The sequence below is a fragment of the Chelmon rostratus genome, chromosome 8 (genome assembly GCF_017976325.1).
Source record: "Chelmon rostratus isolate fCheRos1 chromosome 8, fCheRos1.pri, whole genome shotgun sequence".
NCBI lineage: Eukaryota > Metazoa > Chordata > Actinopteri > Chaetodontiformes > Chaetodontidae > Chelmon > Chelmon rostratus.
Genome location: NC_055665.1, coordinates 13311099 through 13334288, shown reverse-complemented (window position 1 = coordinate 13334288; position 23190 = coordinate 13311099). Strand labels below are relative to the sequence as shown.

At 41.9% G+C, this 23190-nt stretch overlaps 2 protein-coding genes across 2 annotated transcripts in view; one reads left to right on the top strand and one right to left on the bottom strand.

Moving 5' to 3' along the window:
• Positions 1–1257: 1257 nt before the first annotated feature.
• On the bottom strand, positions 1258–12887 carry erp44 (endoplasmic reticulum protein 44). Its single transcript, XM_041942196.1, has 11 exons — positions 12752–12887; positions 8571–8643; positions 7668–7707; positions 7178–7293; positions 6051–6235; positions 5817–5932; positions 5495–5669; positions 5131–5242; positions 4871–5012; positions 1885–1987; positions 1258–1795 (listed from the first exon to the last, which is right to left on the bottom strand). The coding sequence occupies exons 1-11, from the start codon at positions 12809–12811 to the stop codon at positions 1685–1687; spliced, it is 1233 nt and encodes a 410-aa protein (XP_041798130.1). The 5' UTR covers positions 12812–12887; the 3' UTR covers positions 1258–1684.
• Positions 12888–13065: 178 nt separating this feature from the next.
• Positions 13066–23190, top strand: part of invs (inversin) — a 20585-nt gene continuing 10460 nt past the window's right edge. Inside the window, exons 1-6 of the mRNA XM_041942740.1 lie at positions 13066–13154; positions 13736–13841; positions 19945–20044; positions 20779–20945; positions 22208–22381; positions 23013–23180. Coding sequence (XP_041798674.1) covers positions 13839–13841; positions 19945–20044; positions 20779–20945; positions 22208–22381; positions 23013–23180 — 612 coding nt within the window. The 5' untranslated portion in view covers positions 13066–13154; positions 13736–13838. The remainder of the gene's footprint in view (positions 13155–13735; positions 13842–19944; positions 20045–20778; positions 20946–22207; positions 22382–23012; positions 23181–23190) is intronic.

Sequence of the window (23190 nt, the reverse complement as noted above, 5' to 3'; positions counted from 1 at the left end):
TCCCCCACTTATTTGATTCCCAAGATCACAACTTAGGCAAATACCGTGCCTTTAAAAGGTACCCGGCCCGCTTTGACATTTAATGTTTTACTGTTTTACTGTAGTGGAGGTAATCAGCATTTTAGACACTGAATAGAAAAAAAAACATTCCTACAGATTGGTCTTGGGATCAAAATGAACAAACTTCTTGATTGCATAAGCATTCATGTCCTTCAAGACGATACAATACTACTGAGGCACCTTTCTGGTTATAGCAGTCTACTTCAGTGGACCTGCAACAGCTTTATACATCTGGATACTAATTCTTTGCAAGCTACTTCATTCAAGTTACATGATTGTACTTTGAGTGAATTATGAAGTCCTGACCAAAATTCGGATTTGGACACTGATTTAGCTAATCCAGGACTTTCACATGGCCGTTTCCTGCGTAGATTTGGCTTAATTTACATTAATTTACATTATACATCTCTAGTTGTACGCATTCACCAGGATTTCTCTGTATGTAGCTGCATCAGTTCAACCTTCTACCGTCACAAGCCGTCTAGGGCCTGCCGCAGAGAAGCCTCCGCACAGCATGATGCTGCTGCCACCACCAGGTTTCATGATGGGGATGGTGCATTTTCGGTGTTGTGCAGTGTTAGGCTTATACTAAAACACAGAATTTAGTATGATGGCCAAAAGCTCATTCACTTTGTCATTTACAGTTTTTTCAGTTGATTCTTGACCAAAACAAAATCTTAATTCCATCCACTGTAATTCAGTGTTGTAAAACAGTAAAGCATAAAAAAAGGTGCAAGGGGGCAAGACTTCTTATAGGCACAGTAAGAGACCTTCATCATTCATATAATATCACCATTTAGTACCAGGAAGAAAAGGGGTGCATCTCAATAAGCTGGAGTAGCTCTGTCTCTTTATCTTCTGACTCAAGTCATGTTTTGAAATTATGTCACCCCCACCAAGTATTTCAAAATATTTTTCTATTCCTTCAGAACTACGAGTGTGTGGAGAAGATATGGAGATCAAGCTACTTCAAACAGGCATACTGTTATAACTTGTGCTATACAAATGAATTAGACTAGAGTTGGTCATATTGAGATGCAGCCATGAGGTCGGTGAGACTACACAAGCGTCTCCTATCGGACAGGCTGAACTGGACTACCCACAGATAAGAACCGTACAACTGGAGTGAGAGAACTGTTCTGGGGTGCGGGTTTTTTTTCTACAAAAAGCCGGGTGATGAAAAAGAAAGGAATAAAATAAAGAAAACTCTGCATTTAATTTAGACCAACAATGAGACTCCCATGTAGCACAAACATATTTACAAGCTCCAAAAAATAAAAGTAAAAACACTTCTCTTGATGTCCTAATGCCCCTAACCACTGCCCACACACATTTTCTTCTTTACCCCGCTTCCTTTTGATCCAAAATAAAAATTGTACATGAAAGAGTTATGAAAATATAGGTTATTCCAACATGGTTGTGTCGTGGACTACACTCTTCCTCCTGTTCTTCTTTTTCTCCTCCTCCTCCTTCCTCTTTAGTCTCCTCCTCTTCTCCATCTCTCTCTCTTCAGTAAGGGTGTTGGGTGTTTCTGTTCTGTCCCGCTGGCCTGTCCCAACCCTAACCCCCTCCCTGACCCTGGGGCGTGGCATTGAGTCACAGGATCACTGGAAGACTGCTGAGGTCACAGCTCGTCGCGGTCCCGTCTGAGGATGGTGTAGCGAGTCTCGCTGGGCGCCAGCTTCTGGAATGAGCTCTCTGGAGGGCTGCTGGCCACCTCGCCTCCCGTTTCCTCCTGAGGGTAAAAGTCAGATTCAAAAAGTCAAGTTTCACATCACATGGTGAGACCAACTTTCTGTGACTCTGTGGTGCGTGCTGTCTCACCTGTCCAGGTGTGCTGTCCGTGGGGTCAGGACCATGGTGAAACTCTCGGTGTAGCTTTCCAGAGTGAAGGTCCAGCACAAACTGTCTCAACTTGCCAGGGATACTGGAAAACACACACAGAATATTATACAAGAAGATTTTTGTATTCTTATCCTAAATATTGCTCACTTCTTTCTGTGTGACATTCGGACTGGGTGGGTGCCACCCATTCATGAGTAGGTGTGGTTTCATGAAATGTAATCATTTACACAGTCAACCACCCAAATGGCTTCACAGGGTTACCAGGTCAGCTCCGTTTGAAGCATTTAGCAGGGCCAGTGGTCGTATTAGGGGACCTGAAACTACTAGAAAATATCAGTAGTGCAGCTGTCATACTGCAAAAAGCTAAATCTAAGAAGAAATATCTTTTGTCTGGCACGATATGCCTTCTTATCAGGCCGTTTTATGTTGGAGCATTTTACTTGTTTTCAAGCTTTTTTTGTCCTAAAATATCTTAACGAGATATTATAACTTATTACTGAGATTTTATTAGTGGTTCTGAGTAACTTCATGCTTGAAACTTGAATTACCAGATTCTCGTCTGGCTGCACCACTTTAAAGATGACTATGGGTCTCTGAGACTAGATGGTTTTACTCTCGGTCATTGAAATTTTCCAGTTCTGCTGGAAGATAATTCTGCTTATTCTGAGAAATATTTCCCCATCTTTTTTCTTTGTCTTTCTCATTTTTGAGAGCTCAGTTTGTGCAAGGACTTCATCGGAGCAGCAATGTACTACAACAGAAATAAAGGGAAAATGGTCTGACAAAATAAATGGACTGCATTTATATGTGCTTTTCTACTTTAGTTAACAAAGGGCTTTACAATTTCCACCCGCAGGCACGTACACACACACACACACACACACACACACAGACAGAGACACAGACGCACAGAGACACACTGAGGGCGGTGGAGCTACCATAAAAGGCATTGGCCTGCTCGGAAGGAGCAATTAGGATTTCAATGCAGAACAAGTTGGATTTTCCACAAAAAAAAAGAAAGAAAAAAAAAGGTATAGACTCGTGCAAAAGTAATTGCTCTCAATCATTACTTTTGACCCATTAGAAGTGTTAGGCGGTGTATTTTCTTATGCTTCTGTGATGGCCGGCTGCAAAAACAGGGATTATGTCTGGTCCTAAACTGGTCCTAAAGTCTGACCTAAATGTTACACCAGTCATCCCAATCTAGATTTAGGATTTGTTCTCATTAAGACACGCGTACCTCTCACCTAGTAAGGAACAGGCCCTAAAGACAAAATCTAGGCAGGTCTATAGTAACTACTTTGAACAATAAAGCTTTGTATCATTAACAAACATTGTAACAAAAATGGAGCATCTCCTATGTCGACTTTATAACGAGCATTTTTTAAAATTGCGTACTTACTCCTCATATTTATCAGTAGCGTCTAAAAAGAGACACGAGTAGACCCACACTGGCCCGACAATAAGTTAGATCCAAAAAAGTCTTTCTGAAGCAAAGTATAGTGAGCATATCATACAGTAGGTGGTGTTCTGCTGCCAGGTGTTTTAATGGAGGATGTTACCCTGCACAGCAACCTGCATAAGATGAACACAGACTGAGAATTTTCATGTGCATGTCGTAATGCCAAAATATAATTGCAAAATCATGAAAAAGCATTCAAGCGTTCCTGTAAACATCATAATAATGACGTGGTATGAACAGAAACTACTTTTGCATTATGTTCATTTCAGTTATTTGTTTTTCTTCTGCATACGACTTCTACAACAGGTCAGGACCACTTGGGAATTTAGTTCATACTAAATGAAACTTCTGTGTTCAAGGATATTGATGAATGATAGAAATTCTCTTAAATCACTCACTGGGACACTTAAGAGGCAGTCTGTGTGTACGAGTGGTTCTACCGCAAGGCCCATTAACTGTGTGTTGGACAAAGGCATTCCTGCATACAAAGTTCTGGAATAAAGCGACCTGCTTGAACTACGGAGGAGGGGTGAGTTGATATGAGACAAAACAGCTCGTGGCAGCGGCGAGGACATTAGTGTCACGAAGCAGCATTAATCCATATCAACGCTGTCCTGTGAAGTGTGCTTATTAATGACAGGTCATGAGCTGTTGTCATATCACACAGGCGGCGCTGGTTCCCAGTCACAGCTCTCGTGTGTCAGAGCAGCAAGTAGACACACACAAACATGCAAACACACACACACACACACACACACACACACACACACACACACACACACACACACACACACACACACACACATATATAACATACACTGCGCTAATGTAATTACAAGCTGTGTGCCACATGCAGTGGTGATGTGATGTAATTAGGTTGTGGAGGGCTGGTCAGTCCTCAGGGCTTCTGTCTATCTGATCACACTCTGATTGGGGACTGGGGGAGGCAGAGTGGTGGGGGACAGAATAAATAAGATTAAATTAGATTAGACTGGATTAGTTTAGCACTTATTGCACGTGCCAAATCATGTCACATTAGCTCCAGTGTCCTGGCCCATTCATAAAGGACAGATTTTAGGTGGTGTGACATTTCTCTGGTGTTGAGCGCACAGTGGATTACGGCGTGTGTGTGTGTGTCATGAAATTAACTTCATCTAAGTAGATCTTGTTATGAAGAATTTCAATGCTCAAAAATGTCCAAAAGAATGCTGATTATATCAGACTGATTTGACATGTGGATGATTAATTTGTTAATTACAGCTGCATTTGCAGGGAATCTTTATTATTATGCCCATATTTCTATTTCTATTTTTTTTCTCCTAAAAATGGTGATGCACACGTGGTGGTATCGCAGAAGAAGTAAAATATAGCGCAGTTAATCGTTTATCAGACACTGATAAGACTGTGCACCTAATTTTAAGGACTAAAACGCTGCACACATACAAAATGCATCCTCATGCAAAACTAAATCATTTCATAGAGAAAGTGAAAGGTGGCACTTACGAGAGGTCTTTGAAGTCGGGAAAGACATACATGTGTCTGAATGAGTCTATAGCTATGACGGGACAGTCAGCAGGAGTTTTCTGGATGTGGAGCAGAGGATGGCGGAACTTCTCGCAGTCTGCGTGCAGGAAGTTTATTGACCCTGAAGAGGAGACGTTAATGTCATGAGCACCAGTTGTGTACAGAGGGTTGTTTGGCTCAGGAGTAACTAAAATTCACATCCCTGACAGGTACAAAATGTCACAAACACACACACTCACCTTTCTCGCTGATGAGCTGACGAGCCACTTCATGTTGGAACTTCTCTAAGCTCTCTGCGTCTTCTTTAATGTGGAACAAGATGAGGAAAGGGATTCCTTCTTCAGTCAGCTCCTGGAAAACACACACACACAAACACAAAGTGTCAAGACAGATGGAGTCAGGGCCTTTGCAAGGCTCAGCAGATGGACTACCCACAGACTCCATGAATACCCTGCAGGCTGTTTTTTGTGTAAATATCTACGTGTGCAACTTCTGTGCATATCCAGATTCATGCATCTAATATTAGACACTCACAGACACCCAAAACAATCAACAGATTGTTATCAAGCTGACCACACTCTACATGAAAAACAGACAACAAACCTCTCCATTTTCAAAGGTGATCTCCCTGACCAGAGGCACACACTTGTCCTGGGCCCAAGCGTAGGTCAGGTCAAAGTTGGTGAGTGAGCCGAGGTAGACCATGTCAGGGACGCTCTCCCCCACAGGCTTGTAGATTACATTGTCTCCACTGAAGCGCTCAGACTCAGATACAGCGCTAGAAGAGTAAAGCAGTCCAGAAAAGTTTGAGTTCAATGGAAATCGAAGAGTGACACTGACATTAAGCCCGAGAACATCTGCACAACACTTCATATGGGCTTCAGTTAAATAATTAGGGGAAGTGGATCAAAGGATGGAGTCTCACCCAAAAGCAGCCAAGAACATGCAATCATCTCGAAGGATGTTGGCAACTTTTTCATACGTGTGGTAGTTATCGGAGTCCTTCTGGTCAAAGTAACCTATGATGTTTCTCTTGCTTCTCTGTTGAATAAGAAAACAAAAATGCAAGTGTTGAGAAAAGAAATTCTGACATTTTATTTTGCAACGACTGGGAATTTGTAGACGTTATAGAAATAGTGTGTTTGTGTTTGTGACTCACATCCACAGTATTAACCTCCTCCAATGAATGTATCTCTTTCACGGGGTCAACCTGCTGCTGGCGGATGAAGTCGGCAATGGCTGTTACCGACCTCTGACCCCTGTACTCCCTCTTCATCATCATCCCATTGCGGAACAACTTCAACGTCGGATACTTGGTGATGCGGTACCGCTGGGCTATGTCCGCTATACAGAGGCGGAGGAGAAGTTAAGTAAAGAAGGGCAAATCAATTGATGAAGAGGAAGAAGCAGAGTAAAAACACATGGGAATGGGTGGATGAGGAGCGGAGCAGTGAGAGAGACGGCGGTTAAACCTGTCTGAAAACACTGCCTTCAGTCAGCTCTGAGCTCTGATCTCCCACATGAAAGCCACCCCCCGCCAAGAGTAAATATTCTCTCTGCACACACTGAATGTGTGTGTGTGTGCATGTGGCAGGTGTCAATCTCCCTGCGGGGTGTCTCTAAGCCTCCCGTCTTCACAGGAAGCAGCAGTTTTGTCATTAGTCTTCAAACAGTTTGCAGGTCATCAATAATTCTCTTTAATTTGCTTTATCTCAAAAGGCTGAGGCTGGCGGTTTATGTGTCTGTGCTTTGGTGTGCTGGGCATCTATGTGTACATATGCGCATCAAAAAATAGTAAGTGTGAGTGTGAGTGTGTGTGTGTGTGTATGTGTGTGTCATTTTTGCTTTCTGTATATAGAATTAGGGTGTTATATCAGTTTAGCGCATTAGATCACCATAAACAACAACCACCCCAAATATTAATACAAATACAAATGGTAAATTTGGATGATTTGTCATTTAAAAGGCACAATATATAATATTTCTGTATTAAAATGTGTAAAAACAATGAGACATGTGGTGTCTCGGTGTGTACTTACATTATCCAAAATTTTTCCAACAATGTTCAAAATCTGAGAAATTTATTATAATATATATATATAATATATATAAATATTATACATAAATATAAATATAGAATATTTTTTCATGTTTTAAGTTTAGTTGTCAGTTAGTTGTATCTGGATGTTGTTGTTTGTTATTTTTCTTGGCAATGCTGAAGGACACCAAAGAATACTAAAAAGTAAAAACATTAAAGCACTAAATAAAAAGGTAATTAATACTCACAATGTTGGTCACAGTCAACACGGGCAAACACCACCTGCTTGGTATTAGGGAACTCTTCCCTCACTATGTTAGATGCCTCCTCAAAAATTGGATGGAGCATCTGACTGAACCTGCACCTATAAATTGGGGGGAGTGGTGTGAGGTCAAAAGGATTTCCATAACTTAGAAGTAAATTAAATAGATTTTTTTTTAATCCACGGGACTAAATTTTGCAGTATTTAACTATGTTATCAAACGATTTTTGTCTAGAATAGTTCCATTATCCATCTATTAATTAGACCAGCTCAGAAATATATGAGATTAAATCAGTACACAATGTAAAAATCCTTTAAAAGTAAATCAACAAAATCTCTACTGTGGTTGATGGCAATCTAATTAAACTTATTGCATCATGTGGCATTCATAGGAAACATCTGCATCATTAGCAAAATTCAATTTAAATATTGACTTATTATACAGAGGTCCAATTACTGTGGGGGATGAGACTTACCAGTCTGCGTAAAAATTCACTAATGCCACCCCAGCATTATCTGTAAGGAAACACACAGACAAACAGGAAATTAATAGAAGCCTCTATACATTACTAAATACACCCGTGAATGCATGTTTTGCTAGTAAAATTAATTAATTAAGCAAATCAATCCAAGACCATTTGTCACTGAAGGCAAAAAAAAAAACAAAACAAGAATGCACTTAGAGAGCTCTTCAGTAACAGAGATTTATGACTAGTGACTCATGGCTAAGTACGCATGTCTATCATATCACTACTGGTGAAATGTCATTAAATGCTTATTTGGTGAAAAGGTAAGCCAAGGTCCTTTTACTGTCAAGTCAACCAGACCTGCAAAAATGTGGCATGTATTTTTGAGAAAGCAGTATGGAACTAAAAAAGAACAATAACTTTCTTTTCAGGTTATCTAGATACTTTAGCAACCACATCTGTTGCAGGCGTTGTGGAAAATCTGTTGCAGGCAGCATTGGGTGTGTACAATACCAAGATATGTGTTGGAAAGAATCCAGGAGAACTTAACTTTGCCTCTCCACGTCATAGCTCACAAGTCATATGAAAATTTGAAAGGCGTAATTGTACAACTAATTAGCACAACTAATTACATATTGGATCATTTTCTTCATTGCCGACCATATTTCACTAAAATCTATTAAGTGATTTTCGTGATATCTTGCCATGGTAACAAAGATGTAAAAATTAATATGCATCTCTTAAAACAATGTAAATGAGTATTTAAGGAGCAGCTTGGCCCTTTTTGGGAAATATGCTTATTTGCATCCTTATGATGAATGTGATTTTGTATCTATGATCTGAATGAAATAAAAAAACTAAGTTAAAAAAAAATGTCAAGAAACAGGCGAAGAGTAAAGTGTGATGCCTTACTTAGGACATCATCAATGTTGCCTGAGTCCAGACTGGTGATTTCTGCTTGTCCAGGAGTAGAGAGGCCCATCACCTACAGACACATAAGGAAGGCGATACATCAGCAAAGAAAACATACTAACATAGACCTGCTGGTAAAGACAGCTACAGTACGCAAAGCAGGGGAGATAAGATTATGAAGATAGTTGACTTAGATGAGAAAAGGCTTGATTCCTAATGGGGAAATTCAAGACTGAAAAGATTAAGACCAAGTGAACCAAGAAGCCTGTCAGCACACTTTTATCCAGCATATCGACAGACTGATGCAACTGAACACAAGCTCTCAGTGTCAAGTACTGACCACAGCACTAAACCTCGGCCTTAGCACACACAACACACTATGGTATTTCTTCATGCAACCCCATTAATGTAGAATATAGTGAAAAATATATTTTTAATACTCTATACTTCAAACAGCATGCAATAATTTTGTTTGCAGTGGAGAGTGAGTAAGCAGGAGCAGTCAAGATGTCCTTTTAACCAGAAACTTTCTCCTCCTGTGGGACACCCACAGTGTCGCAGGAAACCTGAAAGGTGTAATTGCTCCAGTGTTTCCTAGGTCTATCCCAGTCTCTTCTCCCAGTCAGTTGGTTCTCATACTGGCCTAAATACACAGTAAACAATGTCACCTTTGGCCTGTCCATGCATGCATGCAAATTTTGCTTTCATGACTTTCTGCATAACCCGAGTTTCTTGTGTGCATGCAAATGTGGACAGCAGATTCATATGGACATGATAACGTACATTACAAAATAGCACATTGGCAAATATTTTAACCAGGGCCAGTGTGTAGGGTTTAGTGGCATCTCTCAGTCAGTTTGCAGATTGCAACCAACAGAGTACCCCTCCCTACATCCTCCCCTTCGGTGGCCGTTTAAAATGTGAAAAACGTAAAAGGCGCTCTGTTTTTTCCTCTCTGGGCTACTGTAGAAACATGGTGGTGCAACATGAGCGACCGAGTGGAAGAGGCCCCACTCGGTCTGTAGATACAAAGAGCTCGCTCTAAGGTAATGAAAACACAACCATTTTTTTTCAGGTGGTTATAAACAAATACAAACATACTTATGAATATTATATTCCATTTCTGCCAATAGATCCCCCTAAATCATACACACTGCACCCTTGATTAAGTATCCAAAGACACAGTATTTTTAACTTTGCACAGTATGAAATTTGGAACTGTGGAGCAGCAACCATTTCTTACTGTGTATTGAGTCTACTTATCTCCACAAGGTGGGCAAACTACATCAGCTGCCATCTTTAAATGAACCAGCAGCACTGATTATGAGCACCACCTAGATCTTAAGCCTTAAAGCTTCATTTAAGCTGTGTATTTATTATGTGCATGTAATCTTTCAGGTGGAGAAAGGTCTGGCAGAACCCATTACCATTCTGTCATGGGAAGAAAAATGCTCTGGTTTGCTTGCATTTCTTTTAACCAAACACAACTGTCTTGGGCCAGGATGCAGCAACAGTGCCCTTTCAAAACAGTGTTGGGGGAACTTGTTTTGGTGGAACATTTGCGCGTGGGGAGGCAAGCCCCAGCATTAAAATGGCTACATCCCTGCAAAAGAAAAGACCATATAAAACAGTAATATACATATATCAACAATGTGATAAAACCTTAACTGCTAAAAAAGACATACATAACTTGATCATCTGTGCCATAGAGGTGAAGCCTGCCTATACTGAACTCATTAAAACCACAGAGACAAGTCCAAAAATAGCTGCATGTGGTTCTTGCTGAACATTATTAAACCAGTTTTAGAGAAGCTTGTGTGAAGTAGAACAGATGGGTACGTTGGTCAATGTCAGTGGTGCATTCCTCTCCCAGAGTTAAAAGATGTGCCAAATCAAATCTGAATTGCTATTTTCAGCATGTCAAGGCTGCTTGCTCAGAGGTTGTGTTGTTATTTCACATAGACAGTAACACACAGATAGTGGAAGGGGAGGAGAATTCTGACTGAAATAGACTGCCGATGACATATACCCACAGCTTGTGAGTTAAAACTATACCAAAGGTAAGAGGATTCCAAAGAAATTCCAAGGTACACCTTGAACAGGGTGCTCAACAGTTTTCAGAAATCCCATAATTCGACATCATGTAATCAAAATTTACTGAATACACATTTCAATCATTGTATGACCCTAAATCCACAAAATCACCTCTATGGTAAGTGTAAAACAGCATATTACTGTTGCTCACTTCATAGTAAAAGAAATATCACTGATGTAACAAAAGCAGTTGCCCTCGAAACAGTACTTTATGTTAGGAAACTAAACTCTTGCAGCCAACCATTTTCTGTCGTGTAACTTCCTCTTAACCACTCAGAAAAGAATAAGGTTGTAATTATGATGGAATTTCTGTGTTCCAGCTCTGATTGCAACACTTTATAAAAGAATCCTGTTTGAAAGAGATTAGTACAGATAATTTAAGGGCTAAAATTACATAAAAATAAAGACAATTGTAGCCTGAATTAACTCTTTTATTGAAGGGCCTGTGTTCAACATTGCAGACATCGTGACAGCAGATTAAAGATTAAATTATCAAAACTTTCATTCTTTTGCTAAATTATTTCATTAAAGCTGCAAGTGCAAGGTCATACTTTTACTTTTACTTTACACTGCCCCTACTTAAATGTCAGCCACTGTGGTCTACACTTCCATAACATTAGAACGCTGCCTGCACAATCTATTTATCTTTTGTGATCTCTGCTTACTCAAGATCCTCATCAAACAGGATATACCAAATTCATTCTACTTAAAGGCTGTGAGAAATACAAATATCATTATGGTTTGAAGGAAGAGCGTATAATTTTAAACAGTGACACAGCCAGAGCACACAATGCTAAATGCTTTACTGGGTAACTTAAATGAACTTTAACTGTGACTGTCCTTACCATAGTTTAAAGTTTTTTTAAATGCTTCCTGATATAAAAGCAACTAACTATCAAATCTATTAGAAATGAAATCTTTGACTAACTGATTAATGATCTAGCCTATGAAATGTCAAAATAGTATAAAATAAAATAAAATAATAACACCATGGCACCTTGAAATTGCTTTTTTGTTTTTGTTTTTTTTTATCCAAACAAAAATCAAATGCTGAAACATGTTGAAATATACTGATATGTGAAAGGCAGCGAATCCTCACATTAACAAAACTGGGACAAGTGAATGTTTAGTATTCCTGCATGAAAAACAACTTAAACTATTAATCCATTACCAAGATAGCTGATCATCTAAAAGACTTACCATTCAGCTCTATAGTAAATATTTCCTGATTCCCTTTGAAAGTTCAACTGTGAACTTTGATTTGAAAAAGACAGTCAGAATGCCACACCATTGCTGTGGTTACTGCAATGAAGATACTGCTGTGCAGCTCTAAGGGAAGTTTTCATTTCAGGCCCAAACTCGCAGAACTCGCAGAACTCGCAGAACTGCTGCCCTATGTCTAGTTCCGGGTTTCCAGCCAATAAGAATGAGCCACAACAGAGGAATTCACCAACCGGCGAGCATCATTGAGAGACACATACAGATACCGACAAGAGTCCGACAATAAATTCGTGCATCCGTTCAATAGCAAATGTTAGGCTTGACCAAACACAGCAGACCAACCCACTCAATAAACAAAATGTTTAAACTAACCATGCTGGCAATTAGCAATTATATCACTGCTGTCAATATGTGGTAGCACCTAATGCTAGCTGGATGCTTCACTCCTCAACAAAGTTATCAGGAGTCCGACTTTAGACCATTTAGTTTGGGAATGCAACGTTACAGTCTGTTATGCGAACAAAATTCCGATTATATAAAATGGATTATGGATGGTTATAACACTGCAGCTAGCGTTACTCCACACTACCGGCTAACTTGACATTGCAGCTGGGTAACTTGATTAGTTATGGGACTGGTAAAACCCAGTCACAAGGCCTCCTCAATGAACCTGCCAAATAACTGCACTTCCAGCAGCGAGTGAACTGGCTTGCTAGTCACCTTAGCCACTTTAAAAGCCACGTCTCATGCCAGCAGTTAGCTAGCAGCTAACTATCCAGTGGCAGGCTAACCTAACGTTACTTAGCTAACATTAGCTTGTAGCTAAAAAGCTGTGCATATTCCAAGGCTAAGATACATATGCTTACCAGGAGTATGACCGTGACGAAGCGGATATCGAGAGAGGGAGATATTGCTAACAGTTTCATTGTACAGTATAGTTATTGGAGGTGGTAGTGTTGAGTCTTCCCAGTCTGTCTCGACGCCGCTCTTCTTACTGCAGCAGGAAGCCGACGGCGAACCAATCTCACGGTGACCACGGAAACGTGAGCGACACTTCCTGGTATTCGCTTGGTTTTCCGGGTACTGTAGTTTTCGACATCCCAAAACGGCTTACCTCGTTTATGGGGGAAACTCAAATCATGGCGATTTCTTGCTCTATAACAGTAACGGGAGTTGTAGTGTTTTGTCACCCAGATGGTGCGATTCAACGGGACTTCTTGGAAGAAAACTTTCCTGAGATTTTCGTCTGCAAGAAAAGGAAATCAAACGGTAAATATAACACATACGAACGAGAAGTGGAAACTATGCTTTATTAAAATGTAAACAGTAACTTTATCTTCAGTTAATCCACTGTCAAACATTTGTTCTCTGCATTCCTTCAGTACGTTTATGAATAACTGATTTCTTCTGAACAGGGGGAGTTGCATCATTATGGTCCACTTTTTGTAATAACGTTATCCTATGCGACCCATTTTGACCATCTAGCAGTGCGTTTTACTACTGACTAACTACCCGAGTTAGAAAACCTTCTGATGCACAACTCTGCAAAAAAAAAAAAAACTGCAAATATTCTCCATAAATCCAGCAAAATCTTGTGTTAGGTGTGTTTAAACAAACAGATTCCACAACTCAAAACGGTTACCAGATTAACCAGTTTATCATTTAAAGAAAACCATTGTTGCACCTCATAATTGTAGATGAGTAGATTGATTACCACAGATAATATGTCACTCTGAGGCATCCTCCTCTGCCTGTAATCAGTACAGTAGCAGTGTTATGCTGGCAGTTATTTGTGTGAACAGGTGGGCTGATCTCAGTATGTGAGTGATCCTCTTTCTATGCCCCTGCAGGAGCCAGGATCAGGGCAGGTGGGGGACCTGGACGTCCATCCACACCCAAGAAGGATGCACTGAACTGCGAAACATCTGCTGAAGTGTCCCCCTCAACGCAGTTATGGTAAGAATCCAACACACAGAGAGCAGCTTTCCAGATTTAATTTAGGTTTATAAATCCCGGAAGACTTTTATTTTCTGTAGTTATCTGTTGGTTAGTTTGGGCTCTCCACTGGACTGCCTGTCTGTAATTCTGTCTCTAGAGTCAAGACCATTGAGACTATGTGTAACAAACCTAACTGTGTGTACTGTAACAGCCTAATTGTTAAGGAGATTAAGGTGGAATGTTGAATTGAATCCCAGCATTAATATTTTATGGGCTAAAGCTGTCCATAGGGGGTTCACAGTGTGTGAGCAATTCACAGATGGAGTCAGAGGAAGATTTCTCTCTCTCTCTCTCTCTCTCTGTCTGAATATCAGTGGTGGAGAGAAAGAGGAGCAGAAGGTCCTTCTTAAGTAGTTAATGCTAGAAAATAAGATACAATATAATCATTACAATATCCAGAAAATCCTCTTCCAGTATTGTTATATATCACTATATCTACAGAGATATGAAAAAGCACCTGTTGCGTTTTCTATACTTTTAAAAAGGATTACTAGTATTTCAGAAATCAAATTAATTTCTAATTTAGATGACAATCTTGTACATTATCAGTAATAAATCAGATCAATTAAAGCAATGCAATTATGATGTATCGCCCAGTCATACATCTCTGCTCTACGTTTACTGATATTTTGCATGCAGGAAAGAAGTGCTGGTGCAAAGATCTACTAAAGTCAAAGTAAAAAGCAGCTAATTGAGTTTGATCATTTCTGGCATTTATGGATGTGATCTTTCCTATGTGTCTCTAAAAGGGTAACAGTTAAGATTATAAACTCATACTAGGTTGACTAGAAAGAAACTGAATATTATTGATGTTTCTGCTAAAGAAACCTTTTATGTACATAATGTGCATGTAACATCAAATGAATGAAGTCCTGATTCTATACACAATAAAATGTGCCTATGAGGCACAGGTTTTATACTGAGCTATTCAGTAAAAGTTAATTGATGGATATGAGTTGGGGAGTTTGCCTGTCGAGAACATTTTTGTGGCTTTGTTTTCTTTTGTCAGAAACCTTCTATTGTTGAAATCAAAAGTAGATACAGTATGTGAAACCACACGCTATAAGTTCACCCAATTACCCAATCATGATACTATCACCTGTTGCCAATGAACCTGTTTACCTGTGGAATGATCCAAACAGGTGTTTTCTGGAGCATTCCACAATTTTCTCAGTCTTTTGTTGCTCCCGTCCCAACCTGTTTGAAACATATTGCTGCACTAAATTCAGAATAAGCAGATATTTACAAAAATCAAAGAAGCTGATGAGGTAAGATGTTAAATTTATTTTCTTTGTTACTGTTTTCATTTGAGTATATGTGTAAAAGGATTAGCAAATCATCACGTTCTGTTTTATTTATGTTTTACACAGCATCCCAGGCTTTTACATGTCACAAGAAAATTGAAAACTTTGACTTTGTTACCAGTCTGTGCATGAATGAGTAGTTTTTTTTAATGCATGTATACATATATTGTCGAAAGATGTAATGTACAGTGTCCTATCGCACTACATGTAGCACACACCCGCACCACTCCCTGCACTCTGATTTAATCGGTCTATCCTCTCCCTATTTCACCCTCTCCTCCCTTTTCTGTTTTCGCCATCTTCTTCCATTTCGCATTGCATCCATTGATTTTTTTGTTTGTTTTTCCAGCTGATTATGTCCCTGTACTCTGATTCGCCGGTGGGCACATTGCTCTCTGCACTTTAATTGGACATTTAATTAGATCACAGTTTTAGTCCAATTAAACTCAGAGGTGTTGGGAAAAGGATACAGAGGGGAGAAAAGGAAAGAGTCCCCAAGCTGGTCTCTGTCTCCCTTCCCCCGTCTCCTTCTCTCCCCTCCTGTTCTCACTCTTCTTCTTCACCTGTCTTCTTCTGCCCGTCTTGCTGTCTCTCCTCCACCTCCCTCCTGAGGGCGGCTCATTAGTGATATAATGGGATGACACAAAACACAGAGCTCCCCTAACTCTCAGAGTGTCTCGAGCAGTGCTTGAACCACACGCGCAAGGTGACAGGAACTGCACCAGCTCACCCTTGCAGAAGTTGCATGCTTGTTTTTCGGGGTGTTACTTTTTATAATCGTGCATTCTTCCTCCCATTTGGTAATGAAGCCATGAAGGGGTACATAAAGGTGTTGTGAGACAGAAGCTGGGTGTTATTAGGGCCTCTGATTAATCTCCAGCACCGCCTGACAGTCTGCCAGTCACAGTATCATCGACCAGCCTGCACACACACACACACACACACACACACACACACACACACACACACACACACACACAGACCAAACATTAACGACGTGCTGGGCAGAACCCTATCGACTCAGTGGAGTGCTCAGGTATGATATCACTACACCTAATGAGACTAAGATAAGCCTCATTACCAGCAGTGCTTGCTTACATGCCAGTCAAATGCAGGGCCATTCTGCACCAGTTTTTGCTCCCCTATGGTTCAGCCCTCATCTTCCACCTTTTGTTGTTATAGTCCTCACACAAAGTTTAGACTCAGAGCGTAAACAACACTGCGCCCCAGTGGGCAAAAACACATGGGCAAATGTAAACACATGCAAACACACACCCTGATGTATGCTGATATGCACACACTTAAGCTCAGGTGCAAGTCCTCAGAGGACACAAGACAATCTTTGTGTCCCTTGAGTACTCACACACACACCACCTCCCTTTCTGACTCCCTCCTGCCCTCCACCCTCAGGAGGAAGACTGAGAGCCAGCCTCCACTGTGGCCCTTACTCTACACACACCCACACACGCGCGCGTGCGTTGTGCTTCTTATCGGCACGGGTTATCTATGTGCTCCCTCTCGATACATGTATATACAGTCTGTGTGCGCATGTATCGATGGTGTGTGAACGACAGACGACAGGCAGGAGTGTTTTAGCCACAGGCGTCACTACCTGACCCCCGTGGCTGTGAGATTGACAGCTGTGGTCCCGCCTAATTGCATTACTCTCCCAGGTGATTGGCTCACACCCTGGGGGCTCATTTGTTAGGATGCATTGTGGTAATGATGTAAATTAGCCCATCTATGTGTCACTCAGCCTTCTCCCCCCCTGCTGATTGGCCCCGCTGTGCCCCAGGGCTCGGCCCCCAGCTGAGGGAGCCAGCTCATTGGTCCTCAGGGAAACAGGAAGTCCCCCAGAAATAGGGCTTTACAGATTGGGCATCCCTGTGGGCTGATATTATCCTTCCTCCCACCTCTTTACCTGTCAGTCAAAACCCTGGGACAGATCCCCGCAGCTTCTCCTATCTGAGACATAGATACACACATGCACACACACACAGGCACACAGAGACACATAGGTGGTATAGGCAACTGTAATGGCCCCGTGTTGGCAAAGAGCCTAAATGCACTCTGTTATAACTGTATAAAGATACTCTTACAAAGTGTGTGCGTGTCGTGTGCGTGTGTGTGTGGGGGTTAATGTGTGTGTGCATGTCTAGAATTGAAATAAAAGCCACGGGCTCAGGCTCTGTTCCCCACTGCTTACCCAGCATGCTCTAGCTATGTCCTCTATTAAAAGCAGACACCTTCACAGTGACGGATAGTTAGAGAAACATATACACAGACTGCACACAAACAGGCACAAACACTCACACACACACTCCCTGGTTTGTTTTCCTGTCTGTCTCAATGGCATCAATTGAAGTGTTAGTTACAGTACGCGTCCAGTGTGTGAGTGTGTGTGTGTGTGTGTTTGTGTGTGTCCAAGGAGGCAGCAGTGTGTATGTGCTCAGCTCTCCTGTTGTGTTGCTGAAAGGTTCTGTGAGAGTGTGTGGATTCTTTATTAAACTCGCTCCCGTTATATGAGGCCAAATATGAATAAAGACTAAATAATGTCAGCATCAGCATGAATCAATACATACACAGATGCACAATCACTTGGTCTGGACCTCAGCCCGTGATCAATAGTTTACTCTGAGTTATTGTCTTCATATTAGCAAGTGGAGCGCTCCCTGAGGAACGCGTATGAATGGCTAAATGAGACCACTCCAAACCTCTCAACAGGACCTGGTGTTGTTTTTACACCCTCCTTTGTTTGATTTCAGACACTGCATCGCAAAAGCCTTTTTAGCCAAATCTGGATGCACTGTAGGTGTTTCCAAAACACTCAGATCCTCATGAAACTCTAATTGCCTGCTCCTAGCGATATGAATGTCCCTCACATAGATTCAAGTATCGACTTGTGTCCCTCGTGTCAGTGTTGGGCCAAATTATGATTTTTTTTCTCCAGCATCCAAGATTATTCATAAATCAATTCATATTTTTATTGTGGCAGCTGGGGGGTTTCATATTGACTCTTAAAAAAAATCTGAAAAATATCAAAGTGAGTCAACAAAAATAAAAGGAAAGTTGAAAAGAAGTGAATATCAGTTATGGCATCTCTGCTATTTCCGCATATGTTAGATATTAGTATTTGCAGACTGCGTGTATGTGTACATGCACGTGCATTACTGACTAAGTAATCATTGTAAATTAGAGATGTTTAGAGATGTTTGTGGTTGATTTTGGTAAAGCCCCTGTAAAAACTCTCTCTCACGAAAAAATCACTTCCCATGACGTGGCACATGTACCAAACACGCACACGCACGCACACACCTCTTTAAGTGCCACAGCTAACATAACATCTCTCCATCCCATCCTCCTTTATGTGCACTTTTACCTACTTTGCTGTAAATGTATTAACTAACCTAACTAAACTAACCTGTACTGTCTCTGCCACTACTTGGCAGAGCGTGAGAAAGCATCAAGCATGATGGGTAATTGCCATGCTGCACGCAGTGTCTACAGGAGCACACTTTATGAGGTGACGGCGGGGAGGGAGAGAGGGATGAGAGGGAAGGATGGAAGGACAACAGAGTTTTCACTCCTTCTTTCAGATTTCTTACTAAGAGTTTAAAAGTTTAAAAGACTGAAGTGAACAGCCTACCTATACTTAATCAATATTTCCTATCAGTTGTGTTGTATAGAATCTTTTTACACTGAAAGTTTCAAAAATGGTGAATCAGATCTATTCATGTGACCGTTAATGAAAATGTCTTGGAGAAATCTCAAGATTGTGGCATGAGTTTGTGCCTCCAGCGTTTATGTGTTTAGGGGCAATAATTGATTTCTGTGTTGTGCCCCGCAGGGCTCGTCCCACATCTCGAAACCCCCATACACACATCCACGCACACACACACACACACACACACACACACACACACACACACACACACACAGAGCCAGGCATGCTGCAGTATTAATGACACATGAATAAGACATGAAGAGAGACCCCCCTCCTACACGCTCACACAGGGTCTCCCCCTCCCCAGCTGCTTCCTGTCTGCAGATTACCCAGCTTTCACTGGGCTCTGGTTAAGTGGGGCCAGGAAGAGATTTAGCCCCCTCAGCAGGAGCAGACACACACACAAGCACACACAAGTGTGTGCACACGCACACGCACACACACCCACACACATGCACACGCACACACACACATACACACACACACTCCCTACTGTAAGCAAACATTGGACAGTATCTGTTTCATTGTGTAGGGTTGACTGCTTACAGAGCTTCAGGTGTGTGTTAGCTGCCTGAAATATGATAAGTGTTTAGGGATAATATTTTTATGTTTGCCCCTCTTTGGCTCTAGTCTGTTAATTAAGGCTACAGAAAAAAACACCTGAGCTTGTACACCTAAACTAAATTGTAACTATTTGGTAAATTTTTAACATTGCATTACATTGTTATCTAATATTTCTTTCAATTTGGGGTTTTATGTGGAGACTGGAAGTGATTTTGTGATTCCCAGTTTAACCTGTTTCATTAGTAGTAGCCAATTCAACATGGCTTATTATGGTGGATAATATGGTATTATGCATGCATGGTGTACTTAAGTGTAACTACATCCACTTGTGGGGTGTGCTTGCAGCTAAATGAATGGTAAGGAAACTGTCTAGACTCAACTTAATGTCACCGTATTTAACACTTGATAAGTAAGCTGAGTGTATGTTGCTGCAGGTTGAGTTGTGACCTTCTATCTGTTTGTGTTGCAGGCCTCAGCGACGTCTAGCCCAGGACCTGCATCTCTGGGCTCGCAGGTTCATGCTGCAGCTGTCAATGGAGATAGAGGCGCTCTCCTCAAGCTCATCACAGGTATGTGGCACACAAGCAATAAGGTTAATTCACCGAATCAACTGCAGTGCATAGGAAGAGCACGCAGGGTTCAAATTATGCTGTAATTAAAACAGGGACATTGTATAGTAGGGCGGCTGTATTGTATGCGTATAGTAATGTGCTGCTTTGTTGATTTCTGTAAGGAACATTTCTTTGCTTTTGTCCCATCTGTAGAAAGGTGAGAGGGCAGGGTAGCAGCTGGTAGGAGTTTTGGGTTTTGCATAAAGAAACTACAGCTGAGCAGGTGCTCATCAGCATGGAAGCTGGAACCGCAGCCTCTCTGCTAAAGGATGGACCACCCTTCTGCGAAAGTGCTGACATTATGCAGACGTTTAGCCAAATTGAGCCTTGCTCGGGCATGGAATAGAAATGTCTGGCGAAAAATATGTGAAGAGCATGGAATGAAAAATTCCCTCTTCCTGTTTGTAAGGAGGTGACATGGTCCTCCAGGTTATCAGTGTTACTGTAATTACTTATGACTTCCAGCTGCTCTGACTTATTTAGAAAAGTGGAAGTGGAATTCCTATTAAACTGAAGCAGTAAAAGACTGCGTTTTAAGTACAGGGAGTTGCCTTTTAAAAACAGTTTATAACATATTCCATCACAAGCCACATAATTGTGCTCTCTATTTATATGTTGAACTGAAAATTCGACGCATATCGACCCAGATCGTCAACTGTGCTTTCGTGTGTGTGCGTGTGTGTGTGATATAGCAGATCCCTCGCTGCGGGACCGTGAGGACCAGTTTGGCCGGACCCCTTTGATGTACTGTGTGCTGGCTGACCGCCTGGACTGTGCAGAGATTCTGTTGAAGGCCGGAGCCTCAGTCAACAAGACCGACCACAGCCAGCGCACTGCTCTGCATCTTGCCGCACAGAAGGTATGGACATGCACAAGTACACAAATGTTGACACATGTGTCAGAATAAAACTGGCAAAGTTAAATCAAATAAGTGGATGGATTTATAAAGGGTGAAACAAATGTGAAGCGTGTGAAGAAAGTTAGACAGTCCATTAGCTCCGGTGGGAAGCCAGTGCCCCCTAGTGGCTTTAGTCTTGGCCTTAGGGCTCGTGGGGGGTGAGGGTTGAGGTGTGTATCAACTGATTTATAATCCTACCACAAAAACATTGTAGCAATTAGCACTTCACAGACACTCTTATACATAAAGACTTATTCTGTTTTGCAGCATTCTGGCCAGTGAGACGTATGAAAGAAGAAGAATTTAATGTTCTTCTCACTTCAGTCTAGACTGAGGAACAGTCGGAGGAGACAGTGATAATGACAACACCTCCAGACAGGGTGGTGCGTTCTCTGTGGAGGGGTGTAGCAAGGGAACAGCGGGATGCGGTACTAATAATATCCCTTTACATCTCAGTTATTTGTTGCTTTCTTTTATGGGAGCGTGCTGATGCAGGAGCATCATATCGCTGAAGAAAGAGGGGAGGTAATAGGTTATTGGGGTCTGTCTCATAGAGTGTGTGTGTATGTGTGTGTGTGGTGGGGGATGCTGGTGATGGGGAGCCCTGTCTCTTTGACATCTGATCAATAAATGGCTGAGACAGGGAGAGAGGCCAGGGATTACCGATCTAATTGGACTGAGAATAGGGAGGACGGGAACACACTCACACACACACACTCACAGTCTAGATGCATGCTCACACACAAGATAGATCTGTCAGAGTGTGGCTTTGTGGTCACAGGATGGCAAATATACAAAACACACGTGTACACGGTCATGCTCGCCGTGGACACACGCACCCTGCTGTCAGGCGACGGCTGTTGCACAATATATCACCCAGCAGCCTGGTGGTGAGAGGCTAAGACCAAACTTTAGGATGATGCTGATGATGATTATAATGATGATGATGTGGAGGGGATGACAGGCAGAGAGGGGCTGCTCTGTTAGGCCACAGAGCCGCTTTTTACTGTTTAACAGCTCATCACGGACGCCGAACAGAGAGGCGGGAGGCACGAGCGAAGATGGATGACCTGCGGATTGAACCAGACACAGCTAAAAGCCTGGGGAGTCTGTGCGTGTGGGAGCGTGCGTGTGTGTGTGTCATTGCTGCTGGTTCATGAGTAATATTGAGTAGAACTGGTGATTTCTGACCTAATTTTTACCACAGTTGTTTCATGTTGCAGGGGAATTTACGCTTCCTGAAGCTGCTGCTGTCCAGGCGTGCTAACTGGCTGCAGAAAGATTTAGAGGAGATGACCCCGCTGCACCTGGCCACTCGACACCCCTCACCAAAAGCCCTCGCCCTGCTGCTCAAACACATCGGGCCTGGAGAGGTTGACACACAAGACAAGAACAAGGTACTACAGTGCAGACACACACACAAATTGGTTGCTGGAAGATTGCTTGTCTTCCCAACAGTCCATACTTTGTCCTCAGTCAGACACCAGCCAGTCAGGGCATCCTTGTCTATAACCTGCAAAGAGATAGCAGACTGCCTGAGGATTGTTCCTCAGAAGCAGCAGAAATTTGAGGTCTTTCAGACATAAGCACCGAGAGGCACACTCACACAGCAAGGAATGATTTAACAATCTGAGGCTTTGTCTTGTGTTCTGCTGATAAGACCACAAGCACACAAACACACAGTCTCTTCTGTCTATTGGAGATGATGTGTATCTGACATCAGTAGTTCCTTTTGTAATAATCCAATATGCATCATCATGTCAGATGACAGTGGTTTCAGCCAACCTCAGAATAGCTCAGTAGCCGTCATGGAAGCATGTATCTGGGTTATCATCTCATTGCTGGATCTTCAATACGAGCTTTGTGCAGCACGTTGCCTTCATATTTCCTGCCCGTATCAAAGTAGAGTCATTTTTTTAACGTAAACAGAAACCTCAAATCTGGTGTTACAACAGCCCCCTTTGTTTTAAAGTCCATTCATCGTCTGTGCCTCTTCCTTTTCATCTCTCTCACTTTCTCTCTGTACAGCAAACGGCGCTCCACTGGTCGGCGTTTTATAACCGGCCAGAACACGTTCGCCTTCTGATCAAGCACGATTCCAACATTGGCATCCCAGACAGCGAGGGCAAGATCCCTCTGCACTGGGCAGCGCACAGTCAGGAGCCCAGCGCTACGCAAACTGTCCGCTGTATACTGGTACACTCTA